A 19,277-nucleotide genomic window follows, 5' to 3' on the forward strand; every position below is an offset into this window, starting at 1 on the left:
TTGGTTCCCTCTGAAGTTTGATCAGGTGATTTGCCTTTTAAAACTTCCCACACATTTTCCATTCTCTGTCTCTTTAAATGGTGCTGACTCAGATAACTGTTCTCTTTAAGCACAGACACAGTCTGTAGGAATCTTTAGCGTATATCTAATGTTCAGCATAGCACCGAAGTAGCCCCACCTGTTTTGCTTGGTAGGGTGTTACCTGCCCAATGTTCAAATGGTTAACCATTAGCTCAGTGTTTCTCTTCAAAAGCTTCTATGTGTACTGGTGTAACATTTGTAGGATGTGTGCTATAAGGCACAGTATTCTGAATATTCACAAATGGAGTCTTGATAAATAGGCTGGTTTTATAGCTGCATTGTACTGAGGAGCTTATTGTCTAAAAATGATGGCAGAGTGGAGTAAATCCCATCTGAAAGTGGTTCTGGTAGGAAACTCTGGGTGAGTACATGTCTCGATGCCAGCATGGTGTGTTTAAAAAAAAGAAAAGTAAGAGCGGTTTAACGACCACTGAGATTTGATTTGTGCTTTAATAATGTTCAAGAGAAGGACAGATTGGTTTCAGGATAAGGAAGATGCTGTTGCACCTTCTTTGACTTGATAATCTTTATTTCAAAGGCTTTGCTGCAGATACCTTTAATATCAGAAGCAAATAAATGCTTTATTTCCAGTAACTGATCTTGTTTGTATATCCAAAGTGTGGGAAAATCTTCAATTATGACTCGATTTGTGGACCATCGATTTACTAACATGTATCGTGCTACCATTGGGGTGGATTTCCTGACTAAAGAGATGACTGTGGACCAAAGCCCAGTGGTCTTTCAGGTAACAGTAGTCTGACATCTTTCACCCATTTGCTGTGCTGTGCTTAGATCCATGTGCATATCTCTGCGACAAGAGCGACAAATATTTGACAACCTTGACACTGAAATATTATTACTAATATTACTATTTTAACTAGGAGTTGTGTCATAAAATGTTCTTACTCCCTCAGATCTGGGACACCGCTGGCACAGAGAGGTTCCACTCATTGGGCACTTCCCTGTACCGCAGGGCTCACTGCTGCCTTCTAGTGTTCGATGTGACCTCAGCAGCTTCTTTTAGTGCTCTGGACGGCTGGAAGAAGGAGTTCCTTGCACAGTCATGCCCCACCGAACCTGCAAGTTTCCCCTTCATAGTCCTTGGCAATAAGACTGACCTGGATGTCCGAGAGGTTTGACCACTTATACACATGCTGATAATGCACTTCCAAGTTCACGCAGGTTCAAGCGTTGATGGTGGTATTGTTAAGAGAAGGATGGGGCAGTTTCGGATGAAACTGATTTATTTTTACCCCAACTCACAGCAGATCTACACCAGAACTGGTCTGACATATTCCAGACAGTGCAATTACTGTTTTTACTTACTTGGCAATACTGTAACTGAATATCATCATGCCAATAAAGCTTTCTGAATTTCATTATTTTCAATGACAGTTTTTTTTTAATGTATTTCCTTTTTAAATGCATTAGAATACATGTAATTCAAGCTTCAAAAAATGTCTTATTGCGACAACAGTAAAGTAAACTGAGAAAGCAAAATTAAGTCAATAGACTCCTGCATTTACATTGTTCTGTTTTTTTTTTTTGGCTAGTAATCTTGAGTAAACCAAGAACCTTGAGGCCTACTGGTAAATAAAATTGACCTCTTAAATATCTCTGTACATCAGAAATGCTCTTTCTGGGGTCATGTGAATATTTGTGCATGTAAATACTACACTTTTCCCCTGTCTAAGGATGCACTAAAAATAACTTGACCAGTAAACCTGGTCATTATTTGGTGGGCAGGTTTCAATGAACCGTGCACGGCTGTGGTGCGAGGCTGTGGGAGCGCAGTATTTTGAGTGCAGTGCTAAGGAAGGCACAGCAATTGACGCAGCGTTCGAAGTTGCAGCCAGAGCTGCTCTGCACTATGTGAGTTGCTTTATTTTATATCTATTTGACAAACCTGCTAATTATGTTTGAAAATAATTACCCTATTTTATTATTATTTTTTTATGTATTACTTTGTATTTTGTAATACGTTATTTAATACGCTGCCCGGGAATAACCAAATGAAAAAAAAACAAAAAAAACAAAACGCACTGCAAATGTACCATGCATGTTAAATCAAAATGACAACACATGCGTTACATTTTACAAACACTATACAAATTCAGAAAACGCTTTATTCAAAATGACAGCACATACACTACATTTCGCAAACGCCGTGCAAATTCAGAAATGCTGCGAATCCAGTGACAACAGTCCTTATAGGCATGTTTATCCACTTGTCGGCCTCCAGGCAGTTATTTCAAGTCCAGGCTCCCGTATCTCTGAATGGGGACACGTGTATATACTAGTGTATATACACTAGTAGCTGAAACATCGTTTCTAATACAGATTTCAAGGTGAGAAGAATTGCACAAAACGGGGCTCTTTATTTTCCAGATTGTTCCGGCTTCGATCCATGCGCATATCTCTGCGACAGGAGGGACAAATATTTGACAACCATGACACCGACATTTTATTGGCAGTTGCTCCTCTATCGACAGGGCAATTGTTTTTTTTTAATGTAGGACGTCCTGTGATACAGCAACCACGCCGTGTTACGAGCTGTCCCATTCGTTTTTTAGCAAGTGACCAGTCTCCTGGTATTATAAAGTCTGGTTGTGGCCCTCTTCCATTATGATGTGGCTGGGTTTCTGAAGTTGCATGAATTTTCTGAATTTGCACCATGTTTACAAAATACAGCACACATCAACAAGTATTTTCTTAATTTATATAATGTTCATGATACTGCATCACACTGAATATGCTTTGTATTTGATGCTTGTATTTGCAACATACTTTTGCTGTTGCAGTGTAACAGGTGTCCTCAGCCAAAGTAAATTAATTGACTGTATCCATCAAATTCCACTTCTATATTTTAAAATGTTTCACTCTCTACAGTTTAGGTCTAATGCTATGGATCATAGAGAAGAAGTCAAAATAACCAGCAAGCAAGAAACAAACAGCAAACAGTCAGAAGTCCTGCGAAGTCCCCAGTGTAACTGCTGAAGTCCTACTGAGGTCCCAGTGTAGTGACTCAAATGGACAACAGGTGCGATTAACCTCAGATGGAAACAAACATCCATTCATCAAAGGCTAGATTTACTGAGCCATCTGTTTAATCATTTTATGACACAATGCAAACAGGACACGTTTTACCAGCTTGTTGACAATATAATCTTGATACTTTTAATTACATGCATCTTTTGGAAGCAGGGGATTTGAAGAACAAAAATATCGATTTACTTTAACCTCTCCTCCTACCACATACCTTTGAACAAAGGTCTTCAAACGGTTCTTGAAAATCCTTCTGACATTTGTGCTTCGTGTACCGAGTCTTAAGAAATTCTTGACTGGTTGGTTGTTTTATAGTTGAAGTGGAAGTGTTTAAACAGACCCTTGATGGTCATTGGTGACAGGGTTTAAACAAGTCGACACATTTCTGATGGGGATGTATTCACCTTGATGTATGCAAATAACAATGGGCACCAAAAATGTACCTTTTTTTTGGTCCTACAAACTATAATAGACAAAGTATTAGAAGATCCACCTATCAGGCATTGTTTTAAGTGAAAGCAAATTACGTATTCATAAATAAGGCCATTATTACTACGCACTGTTTGATTTACGCCTGTATTTGGGCTCAGGAAAATCCTTCTTCAGTGTCCAGCAATAATCTGACAACATAGAGGGGATCCACTTTCCTTGGTAACACATTTCCCTACTATACATTGTCATTTGCAAGTATACTATAATAAAAAACTATGGCTGACAAAATCTGAAACCATTTTCATTAAGCATGCCAAAATATATAAGAAACAGGCTTTTGGGAATCATTTAATCAGGGTAACTGAGCAAAAAAAAAAAACAAAAAAAAAGTGTCAACCAAAAAGTGGCTAAAAAAAGATGAGAAGAATGCACCTTTATTTAGAGTCTGAATAGAAAAGTATGTATTTTATTGGCCATGACGGGTGATAATCGATCTATCAGACCCTCATCTTTTTCTTTCTTTCTTTGCTTTCAGTTTAGACTGAAAAACCCAAGTAGCGCACTCATGAGATTCACGAGTCTGGACACGTGTCCAGCCTGACTGGACACATTTTGTCTGCTGGGATCTCACAGGACTCTTAGATGACAGTAGTGAGACTACAAAGGAACTGAGTTTGGTGCTTTGGCGTGGAATTCACTTCACCTTTCAAGCACATAAACGTAATTTGTAGCAGCAACAAATTTACGTGTAATTTGAGAATAAGAGGGCTGGTATGCTATAGAGGTTTGTCTTTAATAGTCATATAAAAATGGTCAAAAACCTTTGTACAAGCATGTGTTAATTTTAAATTTACAGGATTGCCAGAAATTGAGGCAAAGATGTTCTTTAATTTCTCAAAACAAAAAAAAGGAAGGAAGAAAAAAAAAATATATATATATATATATATATATATTTATATATATATCCCATTTACCCCAAAGCGTCTTACCACATAAATCAAAAGGACATAAGTTGAACTGCTGCTAGAATCACACCAGCTAAATGAGTCTTATTCCCAAACAAGAAGTCAATATGAATCACCAGGGGCACAGTATATATTCTTGGCAGGTGGGGGGAGGGGTAGTGTAAGTCAAGACACAAAAAGGAAATTGGGAGATGACCAACATGTAGAAACCTTGTTGTTACAGGTAATATGTAAAATGCCAGGATGAAATCATTTTCTTTTGTAGTAGGAATGAACTATAATACAATTGAACCCGTCCTTCGCTTTAAATCAATAAGAACATCAAAAAAAGAATCCCCGATCGGTCAAGGAATCCGTTTTAAAGACAAAACAAGCAGACATTAAAACGGACTCTGTAAACAGTTAAATTTTTCTGTAAAATACAGAGCCAAACAAGAAGGAAAGTAAAAATTTATTAAGTTTCACATGGACAACTTCCTTCACAATCTAGAGCAGAGAAAAATCTACAAATCCCGATTCTGGAACATTCTAAAAAAGCTAGAGGGAAAGCCAGAGTGAGCAGATCAACCCTGGGAATACAGGACATGGAGAACACACACACACACAAAAAAAAAAAAAAGCTTGGTAGGACATCTCCGTGGTTGGCGTACAACATACACTAAATGGAACAAGCATAAAAAATCTGAAGTAAACAAAGTTGGCGACACACCCCTGCCTGTATGCGGAAGGCTCTTTCAACTCCATTCAGCTACACCACACCTCAGTGTGTCAACACTGCCAGCACACTTTACATCACACACCATTATACCAAGCGCACTAAACCAGTCAAGCTTTCATACACTCTGCCCACAATCGCTTTGAATCTCAGGGGATGACCAAGAATGTACCACAAAAAACAAACAAGAACAAAAATGCACACCAACATACACATTAACACGCAGGAAAGAAGCTTTTAAAAAATACAAAAATAACTACACAAAAGGTCTTCTGCATCATTACTTGCTAATTTTTTGGATTTTTTTGTAATGTTTTCATGTTTACCAAGTCTCAGTCCTGCAGCATCTGCATCCCTTCAGTAAAACCTCATCTTTTCTTGTCCATGTTTCTGCCAGTCTCCTCTTCATGCCAAAAGTACTCAGTGATAGCTTCACAAAGATACTTGAAGGGTGTGCAGAACTTACATTAATGAACCAGTCTTCCCACAAAGAGAAAAGAGAGAAACCCCCCCCCCCCCCCCCAAAAAAAAGAAACACAACACATCCTCCCTTTGTCTAAGGACAAGTGCTTTTGCTCGGTTTTTACTGCCCCCTTAAAAAACAAACAAACAAAGAACAACAAAAACAGACACCTGCCACACCCACTCATGTTCTGTCACACCCACCGAGTCCACTCACCTAACGAGCGATTTCCCTCCATTCCACTCGTCTAACATGACAAGCAGCTCCATTTTAGACAAGCCAATAGTATAGCAGGCTGTTTATATTACATTAAACAGATTGTGAAATTATTGAAGCAAAAAGACATATGAATGAAAAGGAAATGGAGATAAGGAAGACTCTACTAAAAAGCTCATTTTATTCCTTCCAAAAAAAGATGCTTCTGAAGAAAAAGTCCCAAAAGGAGTAATATGTGCTTATTTGATCCTTTCACTTAAAAGGGGGGGGGGGGGGGAAATCTAGAACAAGTTGCTCATTTTCTGACTGGTGTCTTTTCCACTGTGATGTGACATTGACATGAATGTTGAACACCGGATGAAGTTTCAGTCTTGCTGCTCTGGGAAAGGGCAGGGTGAGGGGGCAGAGTCTGCTCACCATTAACCCTACTGCTCTGTTCTTGCCTTCTTCACACTCCCTTTGCTGAAGTTAAAAAGAAGAAAAATAAAAGCACAAGCAAATAATGCTTAATCCAAAAGCCATAACCCATAATTTAGTAGAAAATCACATATGAACAAAACAATTGAGAAAATGTCAGTGATTGACTTCAGCGCTTACACATCTGGTGAGGACACTGCTCGTTTTGGACCTGGCTTAGCAGAGATGCCATCTTTGCTTGACTCTTGAAACAGAGAAATGTTTTAAATACATGCATGAAAAACCATGGCATAGAGCATCCAGCTACAGCAATAGCTGCCAACAAAACCACCGATACTCACCTTGTAACCATCGGACTTGGGTGGCAGGACCGTAGCCCTTCTCGTTGCGAGCGGCGATGCGGAAGATGATGGCGGGTTTGGTGGTGTAGTCGATGTGGGCGTTGGCCAGGCTGGAGCTCTGCACCAGGCATGAGGGGTTGGGCCCGCAGTACACCCGCATAAAGGCCAGCTGTGCCGGAGTTGAAGCTTTGACCTCAGCAGTCTGTGAGCTCTGGATGGCCAGGTAAACGGAGTACTCCATGATCTTCCCTGACGTCACAGACGGGGGCTCCCATGTGAGGTGGGCACCATCTGGGCTCTGGGGGGGGGGGGGGGGTGGCAGGGAGGGGCAACAGGTGAACTACTGTGCAAAAAAACCACCACAACAAACAGTCTCTCTACACAGCCACGCCTGGACTGACTCTGGCCCTTCAGTTCTCAGCAGCACATGGCAAACCGCCAAATCCCCAACCATCAACCAAAAATCACTGGAGTACTGCAGACTGGATTTCCCTGGATCCCTGGACAGGCTTTAAAGGACAGCAGCATTTACACTCCATTTTCTGGGTCACAAAATTACCTTGCTGATCTTTATAGCACACGGTGCCCCAGGGAAGCCTGGTAAACAGGTCTTGAATGCTGATATTTCGGAAAAGGTGCCACGGCCACACGTGTTGATGCCGGCCACGCGGAATTTATATGCTGTTCCTGACTGCAAGTCCACCTTTTTCATCTGGTTGTAGTCAGGAACTGTTCCAGAATCACCCTAGAAATTCAAGACGTTGCTAGAGTGCTTCATTTCCTTTATGTGCTCAAAACGTTTGATAAGCGGCTTTGCAGCTTACCTCAACGTATGGCGAGTCATCGGTCGGCACATAATAATGCGTTACGACCATGTTGGTCACTTTGACAATGCCAACATCAAACCACTGGTTTTCCTTCTTCACTGGGGGTTTAACTACCTCAGTCGGAGGGTGTGGTTTCTGCACAAGCAAAGGATGTCAGATGTTGGTAAAATCCAGAACACGGACTGAGGATTATTGCTAGAGTCTTTTCAAAGGAGGAAGGGCCTACCGTGGGTTCAATGCCGTTGGCTACCTCGGAGTGTGTGGCGGCAGCCTGCAGGCTGGCTGGAGCAGCGATAACTGCAGGAGCCAGGGTGCTGGACGGTGCTAAAGCTAGACAGGGGCAAGACAACAGGAGCATGTTAGCGGAGGAACAAAGCATGTTGGTAAGGGCCAATAAATCTGATGGGGCCAGACAGAAGGGGCTTGTGTTTGTAAAAGTCTAACAAGCAACATTCTAAAACTGTGCACAAACAGCAACCATTCTAGAGACTGGCCAGGCAACTACACATAGGCTGCAACAAAAGCAGCAGAGTTTGTTAGTTTCGTGTGGCCAGTTTATGGCCTTGAGGTTTTTAGGCAGCTCATTTAGCACTCACTCTCAGCTGTAGCGTTTGGCAACAGTACAGCCACTGTGCTGGAAACCGCGGCAGACATTTCACTGTGACCGTTGCTTTCAGAGGCAGGGTCGTTGAGGCTATCTGCGGGGGCCAGGCCCTCAGTTGGCACGGTGGGCGGAGCAGAGACCTGTTGCACCGCCCCATGCTCCGCCTCCTCTTGCTGCTGTTGCTGCTGCACAAGGGCAGCCAACTCCTGCTGCGTCAGCACGATAGGGATGGCGTGACTCTGCTGTTCACCTGGCATGACCCCGCCCTCGGCCTCGCTCGAACCTGAGGAAGACAGCTCAAAGCTGGAGGCCATGGCGACAGCACTGCAAAAAAGCTTTGGCATAAACCATGGGCATGACCCTTAAAAAGCAATGCGCTGGGATTCTTTTCAGCCACTACAGCGAGCTCAGCCTTACTCACTCATCACAGCCTGCTGGGCGGCCTGCAGCACTGCCTGGATGGCCAGGGCCTGAGCCTCGTCACTCACTGCCGCTGCAGCTGTGACCGCCAGATCCTCAGCAGTCAGCCCAGTCACCATGAGAGTGGTGGGCTGTCCCTCGGACATCAGCTCCGGGGGTAATGCCAGTGCCTCGGCATGCTGGGATGCTACAACTCCCTCCACACCCTCCATCTAACAGGGGCAAAGGAACCTTCAGCACAGCTTAAGCCTACCACCAGCAAACATGGTGCATACATTTAATAGGACAGTAAATGCCTCGTTAGGAGGTAAACATGTAAATGTTAACCAGTAGCATAGGCTGAAAATGTACATGACGACAGCAATAACAGGACAGCGATAGTGTTTCAATATTTAATAAATAATAATCGTGAACCTGTCCTGCCTCTGTTGTCATGGCGGCAACCTGCTCTGCTGACTCCAATTGGTTCTCCACCTGCATAGGCTCAACCTCTGCTTCTGCACCACCTGCATTACTTGCATCACTCACTCCAGCCTCCACCGGTGCTTCCGAAGATGGCTCTGTGATTGATATGAGAGACTGCAAAAGGAGACGAATTACATTCAACCTTCACCCAAAAAAAAAAACCTGACTTGAGAAAACCTTTTAATAATTACTTTTTAATATTCTGTACATCAGTGTTTCTCAACTCAGTTCAAAGAAACTATAAGCTGCTTGAGACTTTTGGCTCCCGTAGACTGGACTGAGAAACTGATCGTCATCATACTGTTGTTTGTTATGCCATAAAAATAAAAGTAATCTAAAAGATCAAATCAGTAGAAAAATAAGGCTGAATGAGCAGTAAATGAAAATCAACCAAAATAATTAAGTGCTGAGCATATTGGTGAGAACTCACAGGAACAGCAGGGCCAGGTACTGGCGTTGCCTGGGTAACTGTTGTGATGGCGCGGTTTTGAGGGACTGCAGGAGTGTTTAGGCTGTCTGGGCCGCCAGCTCCCTCCGACACCTCCCCACTGTGTTGGGCTACAGCCAAAACCAATACCAAAGCCTTATTAACAGTCAGCACATCCTTACAGCAGCTGCTGCTATTAAAAAACAAAACAACCAACCACCACCACTATCCAACAAGAACTCAAATGAAGAACATGAAGGAACTCTGCGTGTAGAGACCCATCACAGGACAGCCTTGTGAGTGGGGCACCCTGGTCATGTGGGAGGTACATTACCTGACCCCTCTCCCGTCTCCATGTTGCAGGTGGCTGTGGTGGCCGTGTTGGTGGTGCCGGTCTCGTGGGTCTCGCAGGGCGGGTTTGAACACACCCTCTGTCCCGCCCCCATCTGGTTGCTGCCCTGTTAGCTGAAGCTGTGTGGTGGCCGTGTTGGTGGTTCCGGTCTCGTGGGTCTCGCAGGGCGGGTTTGAACACACCCTCTGTACCGCCCCCATCTGGTTGCTGCCCATGTTAGCTGAAGCTGTGGTGGCCGTGTTGGTGGTTCCGGTCTCGTGGGTCTCGCAGGGCGGGTTTGAACACACCCTCTGTACCGCCCCCATCTGGTTGCTGCCCATGTTAGCTGAAGCTGTGGTGGCCGTGTTGGTGGTTCCGGTCTCGTGGGTCTCGCAGGGCGGGTTTGAACACACCCTCTGTACCGCCCCCATCTGGTTGCTGCCCATGTTAGCTGAAGCTGTGTGGCCGTGTTGGTGGTTCCGGTCTCGTGGGTCTCGCAGGGCGGTTTGAACACACCCTCTGTACCGCCCCCATCTGGTTGCTGCCCATGTTAGCTGAAGCTGTGGTGGCCATGTTGGTGGTTCCGGTCTCGTGGGTCTCGCAGGGCGGGTTTGAACACACCCTCTGTCCCGCCCCCATCTGGTTGCTGCCCATGTTAGCTGAAGCTGTGGTGGCCATGTTGGTGGTTCCGGTCTCGTGGGTCTCGCAGGGCGGGTTTGAACACACCCTCTGTCCCGCCCCCATCTGGTTGCTGCCCATGTTAGCTGAAGCTGTGGTGGCCGTGTTGGTGGTTCCGGTCTCGTGGGTCTCGCAGGGCGGGTTTGAACACACCCTCTGTACCGCCCCCATCTGGTTGCTGCCCATGTTAGCTGAAGCTGTGGTGGCCGTGTTGGTGGTTCCGGTCTCGTGGGTCTCGCAGGGCAGGTTTGAACAAACCCTCTGTACCGCCCCCATCTGGTTGCTGCCCATGTTAGCTGAAGCTGTGGTGGCCGTGTTGGTGGTTCCGGTCTCGTGGGTCTCGCAGGGCGGGTTTGAACACACCCTCTGTACCCCCCCATCTGGTTGCTGCCCATGTTAGCTGAAGCTGTGGTGGCCGTGTTGGTGGTTCCGGTCTCGTGGGTCTCGCAGGGCGGGTTTGAACACACCCTCTGTACCGCCCCCATCTGGTTGCTGCCCATGTTAGCTGAAGCTGTGGTGGCCGTGTTGGTGGTGCCCGTTTCGTGGGTCTCGCAGGGCGGGTTTGAGCACACCCTCTGTACCGCCCCATCTGGTTGCTGCCCATGTTAGCTGAAGCTGTGGTGGCTGTGTTGGTGGTTCCGTCTCGTGGGTCTCGCAGGGCGGGTTTGAACACACCCTCTGTACCGCCCCCATCTGGTTGCTGCTCATGTTAGCTGAAGCTGTGGTGGCCGTGTTGGTGGTGCCCGTTTCGTGGGTCTCGCAGGGCGGGTTTGAGCACACCCTCTGTACCGCCCCCATCTGGTTGCTGCTCATGTTAGCTGAAGCTGTGGTGGCCGTGTTGGTGGTGCCCGTTTCGTGGGTCTCGCAGGGCGGGTTTGAGCACACCCTCTGTACCGCCCCCATCTGGTTGCTGCTCATGTTAGCTGAAGCTGTGGTGGCCGTGTTGGTGGTGCCCGTTTCGTGGGTCTCGCAGGGCGGGTTTGAGCAGACTCTCTGCACCGTGCCAGTGTGTTCAGTGCCCATGCTGGCACATGCTGTGGTGGTGGTGTTAGTGGTGCCGGTCTCGTGTGTCTCACACGGCGGATTGGAGCAGACAAGGGAAATGGAGGCTGCTGCGTCTGCGGACGGCTCGCTGGACGATGGCTGCTCGGAGGTGGGAGATGCCAGGAAGGAGACGGGTAGGTCCTGCCCAGGCTGTGCCTCTGCACCACTGGGCGTGGTTATCAAGGTCACCTGCGTAGGCTGGGGAGGACCCGGGGAAACCAAGCAAGAACTCAATTACCACCTACAGCCACACTTTAACCATAAGAACAAACTGTTTTTGAATGGTATGGTTATTTCCAGTCATCCTCAATTTCAGATACTCAGCCTAGCTGGACTGTTCTGCAGCACCTCCTACCTGCACGGAGGTGGTGTGGCTCTGGCTGCTGACGACTGCAGGAGTGGTGATCCCGCTCGCGCTGAGCAGCTGACTGGACAGTGTACTGACGGTAGCCAGCGTGGTGATGGGCGTCACCAAGGATGCGTTGGCACTGACCACACTTCCTCCTGCCAGGCTGGTGGACACTGTACCTGTAACTGTACCTAAAGTGCTGACACCTGCAAGAGGAAGCGAACAAAACTTCAGTTCAACACAGACCACTGAAACTTTAAATTTACAATTAGTTAGTTATATAATGTGCTTAACTTGATCAAATCAGTAAAGACAACAAAAACCCTAAATTGAGCAAACCAAAACAACCTGACTAAAAAAAATAATAATAAAAAAAACACAACTCACCGGTTGTTCCTTTGACAAGAAGCGTAGTAACTGTCGGCTTGACGCCAGACCCAGGGGAAACAAGGCGAACTCCACCCATAGGCACAGTGCGTAGGATGGTACCAGGCTGGCCCGGTGCTCCCTTCAGCAACACCTACGGCCCAGAGCACAGAGGGCACTCACACCAAGGCAACAGAAAACATAGGAAGGTTTAAGAGTTTGCCAAATATTAGAACTTCCTGTCTCCATGTCGTACCTGAGTCAGTCCCTGTCCCATTGCCGTGCCAACTTTGGGTACTGCTGTGATGATTTTGCCAGGAGTGCCAGAGGTCATCATCTTTGTGGTAATGATGGTGATGGGACTCTTTAGCCCTGTGCTACTAGCGACACCTGGAGGGCAGATCAGGCAGGTACATGTATCTGTTATACCACACACTGGTGTGTAACCTAGAGATTGCTACATTAAGGAAGCACCAGTGCATACCTGCGGCGCCCTGTTGGATGGCAGAGACGGGGATGGTCTTGATGATGGTGGTGGTTCCAGGTTTGCTGGTGCTGACAGGTGTTATGCCACTGATGCCCAGGATCGTAGGCTTGCTCCCTGCTCCACCTGCCTGAGTGGTGCTGATGATGGTGGTTGGCTTGCCATCTGCTGATGTCACCAGTTTTAGAATGGTGCCAGCTGGAAGTGGGCCTTTAGTCTAGACCAGGAACATCAGCATGGTTTACTTGGATTTAAAAAGGGTCACAGACAGCCTGCAATCCAAGAGTGTTGTAGGAGACCAGCAGGACCAGCCGAAAGGCAGAACTCCGTTACCTGTATGATCTGAGTGACGGGGCTGGTCGAAGCCTGTCCAGTCACAGCAGAAGTCTGCACTGGTTTGTTCTGTACCACTGACACCACCTTCCCAAGGCTGGAGATCTGTGGCAGGGGGATTACTCTAGTCACAGTACTCCCTCCCTCCCTCCCTCCCTCGGACTTATTTACAGCACTTGGCAGATGTTCTTATTCAGAGAAGCTTAAATACAATTGTTATTAAAGAGAAATTCTTACTTATATTTAGTGTAAAGAAATCTCTAGATGCATTTGTTGATTATCACTAGACATGATTTCATAATATTTTTATGTCAAAGACATAACTTGATAACACTAAATTGAGCACACCATAGGAAATTAGCTCCTTAATTAGTTGTTTTAAGTGCATCCTTTTATAAAAATAATTTAATCTCCATAATCCCATACCAAGGTGCCTCCTCCGGCCATGGAAAGGGGACTCTTGACGAGTGTGATGGTCTTGGTTACTCCTCCTACGACAGTGGTGACCACTTGGGCCTGTTGGGCCACTGTGACTGTGCCAGATTTGTGCACGGTGATGATGGGACGAGTGGGCGTGGTCGCACTGGACAGGGTGGGTGTGGCCACCTGGGCCGCAGCAGTCTTTAGCAAGGTGGTGGCAGGATTGCTCACCTGGCAGGGGATGAAAGTCATACAAACCAAATAAAATACACAAATCTGGGAGAGAAGAGATAAACCCATTTGAGCCAAGAGACTTGGGAGATTTGTTGATATGGTAGATATCTACCATAACTGGAGAGGCCATCTTAACTGCAGTGGAGCCTGGGGTCACTGCCATGGTTTTAACAATGGTGGCTCCAGCTGGTACGTTGAGCACAGTGGCCCCAGACGAGGGTGGGATCTTCTGGGTGGCGGCAGCAGCTGCAGCTAAAGCTGCCATGCCACTCATCTGGGGGCTGCTGCCTATTGGCTGGGGAAAACCATCGCAGCAGCAAAGTTAACACAGCATTGTTCAGTTCATCAGGAAGTCTTTGACTAAAACTACAAAACATACACAGAGAAACATTTTCATATCTTACCGCTCCTTGGGTGCTCTGTGCTGGCACTACCATACGAACACCAGCAGGAAGTGACGTCACAGTGACAGGAGATTTTGCAGCCTGGTTTGCTGGACGCACAGTGACAAATGAAGCCCCAGTGCTAGACTGAGTAGCTGCAACTTTAAGGATGGCTGGAAATATAAAAAAGACAGAATAAGGGAGACATCACCACTGCTGTTTAAGTGAATTGTTAAACAAGACCCCCACCCCCCCTCCTCTCTCATAAGGCCTTTACTCCATGGCCAAAGCCTGGCACCCCTGTCTGTGTGTTTTCCTGGCTGTATAGGTTTTCGTTTACAAGGATGTTTGGCTGCTTTGGTGTGGTGTTTACCTGGCCCCCGAGCAGGGGAGGCAACCAGGGGGCTTCCTGGCGTGTTGGACAAGACTGGCAAGCCAGAGGCACTCGGGGAAGCGGTCTGGGGCACAAGTGTGCTGCCCACTTGAGGGAGGCTCTGGGCAGACAGCATGGGAGTGGCGGGCACAGGGCTCTTGGGCAAGTTGCTCGGGAGAGAGGGGGCTGGGGAGGCTGTGCTGGCTGTAGAGGGGATGTCGTATTTCTGAATCTGCAGCACGTAGGTGTCTGCCGTGGACACAGCACCCCAGCTTACCTCCAGGGAGCTGGTGTTCGCCCGGACTAGCTGCACCCGTGATGGGGCATTTGGCTTCTCTGCAAGGACAGGAACACAGATGCCACTCACGCACCACTCAACACCACTGCAATATGAAGTATGAATGACATGCTATAGAGCAGTCCCGCATGTATCTTTCTTCTCACCTGTCTCTAGGTACCACAGGTCCTTACAGCACACCTGGTTATTCCAGGCCTTCCGGTATCCATCACGACCGCTCCACACGTAAAGCCTGTTGTTAATGGCTACAGCACAGTGGCCTGCACGGGCCCGTGGGATGTTGTCCTCCAGGGTGTCCATCAAAATGTTCTCCCACAACATAACATCTAAAACACGGAAAAGTGGAGTGCTCATAACGCCCGCAAGAGGCGCACTTCTGATATATCTCCTGAAAATCTTTGCTATCGGCAAATATAGACAAAAATCAGCTCACCTAAATTGAGGCAAGCCAGTGTGTTGGTGCATTTCCATTCCTTCTCATGGGTGGCCACCTTCACATCATCCATCACCAGAGGCACCCACCCCCCAAACACATACATCCTGCTCAACAGATTGGAAGAGAAGACGACGATAAAGAAGGGCTCATGTTTATGACAGGAGGAAGCGAGCATGTGGCCCAAAGCATGGAGGAGAGCTCACTTGTTGGTGATGGTGGTAGCTGAGTGAAGGCTGCGTGGTAGGGGAGCTGTGCCCATTACTGCAGGCTTGGTCCAGGTCAGGGAGTCTGTAGAAGAGAAGAGGTTCAATTGTTAATCGTTAGTGGGGCAGTGGTAGCTCAGTGGTTAAGGTACTCAACTTGTAATCAAAAGGTTGCCAGTTCCACCCACACCACAATCAAGTTGGGTTAAAACACTAAAAAGGCACTGCTTTAAAACACCAGAAGAGCCAAAAAAATGCTTTACCTGGGAGAAGGAACAAAATACGTTGGTCTATTCAATGTGGACAAAATAATATACTGCATGTGCACATTTTACAAAAATGTCTTTTGTAATGCCTTACACTGGAAGGGGTGGTCACATCACACAAATGTTTTGATTTGCTCAAAGGTTCAGTTGCATATTTTAGAAGCAAAAAGTAACTGCAATAACAGCAATTGCAATAACAGTTACTGAATGACATTGTGGAAGTTGTGCAGGGTTTGTTTTAAAACAGTTTTAAACAGCAGAGTTTCTTACCAATGTCCAGTGTCCAAAGATCTCCCAGACGACAGCCACTCATTCCTCCATAGATGACGAGGGAAGACTTTTTGTTGGTTTTATCAGTGTAAATCACGGCGGTGTGACTCTCTCTGGGAGGAGGCAGAACTCCGTATGTGATCGGTATGTCCCAGCCGACTACACCCGCACCAGGCCGCAATTCCAAAGTGTAAAGATCATTCAAATATCTGCAAGAAAACAAAGCCACAAGTCTCAGAGCGTTAGGTGCAGGACCAGCCTTCAGACCATGTCCTTTCTCCCTGCCCTCCAACAGAAAGACTACACACCTGGGAATGTTATTTTTGGGATCCTCACTGTCATTTGCGAGACCTCCGAAGAGATAGCACTTGTTTCCCACCAGAGAGAAGCTGTGACCAAGGCGTGGGCAGGGTGGCGGACCGTTCTTAGGGGTTTTAGGCTTCAGCTTCTTCCATTCCCATCTGCTTGCCTGAATAAAAGTAAAAGGTGTTCAGCACTGCCAAGGCGACATAGGAACTACAGGTATGACAAATATACAGACAGCTTTTCCTTACCTGTAACTCATAAAGATCATTACTGTACTTGCCATATTCCACCATTCCTCCAAACACTAACAGCCGTGTTCCCTCACACACAAACCCATAAGCTGCACAGCCAGGGGGAATGTCCCCACGAACTGCCGGGATAAACCACTGATTGGTTGCTGGAAACAAAAACAAAAGGTAAGTGTCAGCCAGTACAATCCGGGGATTTTACAAGGAACATATTCTGAGTTATAACATTTTTTCCAAACTAACACACATGTCCCTTCAACTCTGCTCTGCACTTTTTAAGTGGGCTCAACCAAGAAATCAGAATGACAGATTTTAAATGTTCTGAAAAACACAAGACATTTAAACTTTTCAACGTGCACTTGTTAATCTCAGTTGGTAGGCTGTTTCATGAGTTTTATTGTACTGACATTATTTTTGATGAATATTGTCTAAACCGCAGGGAGAAAACTACCGACCATGACTGCACAATCTGCCGTCTAGTGGTACAGACATATCTGCGACTCCGAGTCGACCTTTTTTTTTTTTTTTTCGTCGTCGCGCCTTTTCTCTGACAGCTGTTAGCCAGCTAAAATCTAAATATTGATCAACACCACATGGATCGTATAACTTTAATCTGAACACACGTGGACAAACCGAAGCTTTATGTAATCACTGCTAAAATCTACGTGCCGATCGGCTATATTGGATTTGTTATCCTCACACGGTCCGCTGCGTGTGCAAAGCATTGCTAAATTAGATGCTATCTAAATAGCTAGCTAGCTATCTGGCTATTTAGCATCTAGCTACCATTACGCAGCCACGCTAGCTAGAAGTGCAACTGCGACGAGCTATGTAACAATGTGTAACGGGTTTGCTGCTAGTGTGGCAATATAGACAAAACCAGCTAGACAAGTTACTCTAATGGTGACTAGCACAAATATATTTTAACGTTAACCCTACATCAACTATCGCTAGCTAACCATTTGGCTGGTAAATGTTAATTAGCACTTAAATTCCTTTAGGTAAAATACGTAGCTAACTAGAGAATGTAAATGTATAAATAGACGTAAAATAATATTAAATAATATTTAATTATAATATCTATATATCTGCAAACCCCTTTAGTTTCTGTTAGATAACATCTAGCAAATACCAGAAATGCTAATGTTAGCTAGCTTCGCCATCTTTAAAATTGCCGGCTTAAAAGTAACTCACCAGTGTTGTATACATGGAGCTCGTCGACAATTCCCTCGTTTCCTCCTCCAAACACAACCATGAGCTCTTTTATTGCCACGGCTCTGTGTCCATGTCTTGGCCGGGGAACAGGGCCAGACCACCCGACAACCCGCTTCCATCGCGGCTGCAGAGAGGAACCAGCGGCGGTTCCAGGTACCACGGAACCAGGGGACGACATGTCCTTTACTGTAAAATAAAACGTATGACTTAAAATAATAAAGACGTATAACTTAAGTTTTTGGCTTGGCTTGTCTGTTTTAAAGCGCTTATCTGTTTTGTTTAGTTGGTTAGCAAGCTAACGCTAGTTAGCCAGCAGGCAACTGAGTGACATATTTGCACAGCAGCGAAACAAACGACATTTTCAGGGAAATTGTGATGCCAGCGTTATCACACACGACACCTTTAAAATTCATAAGAATAATATATTTCGTTGTCAGAAAAGGGAGAATGGACTATCAATGGATGTCGCCATTTTGGAGCTTTGCAACAAGACAGAAGACTGTTTTTTTGTGCAAAATCCTGCGTGCAAAAATGCATTGATTAGTTGATATGCAAAGTGGAAGACCTGTTCTACTGAGATGCACGTACAAGGCCCGTGATTAAAATCTCAGTCTGTGATTAAATACAGTTGATGCCAAAGCGTATCAATCCATGGAAGTGGCCATGTTGAACCGACCAAACGAGCCTCCGCCAGTCCGAAAAATGGCGGAGTGAAAAATAATAACAGCAGCTGGTTATTATCAACTCTGCAATCATTTCACATAAGCAAACATCTTAATTAACTGCTACAGCGTCACAAATCATCAAGCGGGTCATTACTATACGTGGTGCACTCAGGAGCAGAAGGAAAAAATCTGACTAATATCTGAAACCCAATCCCGGGTTGCTGTACTTTTTCTATGTTCATGCCTCCCTGGGAGTCGCCATCTTGTCATCCAATCAGCACGGAAACAACATCCAACTTTAATAAAAACAATTAGACACACCAACAATTAAAGAACCATATTACATTCACGCCGATTGTCTAATGTTATAAATTGCATGTTTAAATTATTTTTTTCGTACAAAAAACTGAAGCGTTAGCAACTTCAGTTTAGCTGGTAAGCAAGGCTATCCGCATTAGCAGTTAAGCAAACTGACGAGCTCATACGTGAACATCTTACGTTAGCTAGACAGCAACGACGGAAGCGAAGAAGCCATAATTTGCTGTATTAACAATAAGAGGAAACATGTATAAAATCTAAATAAATCAAAAGCGGTTTTAATTCACGCTTCCCCGGTGCACGCAGCCATCTTGTCCACAACTCAGCCCACTTTCCAGCTCCCACAAGAAAAATGGCGCCTATGTTCGCCATAACAAAAACATCATTTTTGAAAAAACGCATTCCTCCAAAGAAAAGCCACACATACTTGATATGAGTTGAAATACTTGACGAGATGCCTGTATGGTCTTGTTTTGTAACGGCAACTCAGATTCATCCAATTTGTTGAGAAGTATCCACTCTCATGCCTGCCTGGAAGCCGCCATGTTCTTGACAATGTAACTGAGGCGCAGGGTGAACGGAAAACTGCACAGCGCCCATGACAAATATGGAGAAATAAATGTCCCGTTTTAGCAGTTA

The 19,277-nt window shown here is 45.8% G+C and overlaps 2 protein-coding genes across 3 annotated transcripts; one reads left to right on the forward strand and one right to left on the reverse strand.

Annotated features, from left to right (window-relative positions):
* The first annotated feature begins 238 nt into the window (after window positions 1–238).
* On the forward strand, window positions 239–5,367 carry si:dkey-13a21.4 (uncharacterized protein LOC494576 homolog). Of its 2 annotated transcripts, XM_027001830.2 has the most exons (6): window positions 239–442; window positions 700–826; window positions 996–1,214; window positions 1,828–1,953; window positions 2,971–3,121; window positions 3,717–5,367. In XM_027001830.2, the coding sequence occupies exons 1-5, from the start codon at window positions 387–389 to the stop codon at window positions 3,076–3,078; spliced, it is 636 nt and encodes a 211-aa protein (XP_026857631.2). In that variant the 5' UTR covers window positions 239–386; the 3' UTR covers window positions 3,079–3,121; window positions 3,717–5,367. The 2 variants fall into 2 exon arrangements, with proteins under 2 accessions (XP_026857631.2, XP_026857630.2); XM_027001829.2 differs by having other exon boundaries at window positions 2,971–5,367.
* On the reverse strand, window positions 4,963–19,175 carry hcfc1a (host cell factor C1a). The gene is given in 32 exon segments (XM_035520214.1): window positions 4,963–6,379; window positions 6,515–6,578; window positions 6,676–6,973; window positions 7,235–7,420; window positions 7,500–7,637; window positions 7,729–7,832; window positions 8,099–8,389; window positions 8,528–8,738; window positions 8,941–9,105; window positions 9,422–9,549; window positions 9,753–9,798; window positions 10,323–10,801; window positions 10,804–10,999; window positions 11,103–11,669; window positions 11,827–12,026; window positions 12,208–12,340; window positions 12,443–12,576; window positions 12,671–12,887; window positions 13,004–13,108; window positions 13,430–13,654; window positions 13,770–13,952; window positions 14,062–14,213; window positions 14,414–14,749; window positions 14,858–15,037; window positions 15,145–15,251; window positions 15,351–15,435; window positions 15,887–16,095; window positions 16,195–16,355; window positions 16,441–16,589; window positions 17,635–17,841; window positions 18,548–18,616; window positions 19,066–19,175. Coding segments are annotated over 31 exon segments (5,736 nt in total). The 5' UTR covers window positions 18,591–18,616; window positions 19,066–19,175; the 3' UTR covers window positions 4,963–6,342.
* Between the last annotated feature and the right edge of the window lie 102 nt (window positions 19,176–19,277).

The sequence above is a fragment of the Electrophorus electricus genome, chromosome 20, assembly GCF_013358815.1.
Source record: "Electrophorus electricus isolate fEleEle1 chromosome 20, fEleEle1.pri, whole genome shotgun sequence".
In the NCBI taxonomy this organism is placed as follows: domain Eukaryota; kingdom Metazoa; phylum Chordata; class Actinopteri; order Gymnotiformes; family Gymnotidae; genus Electrophorus; species Electrophorus electricus.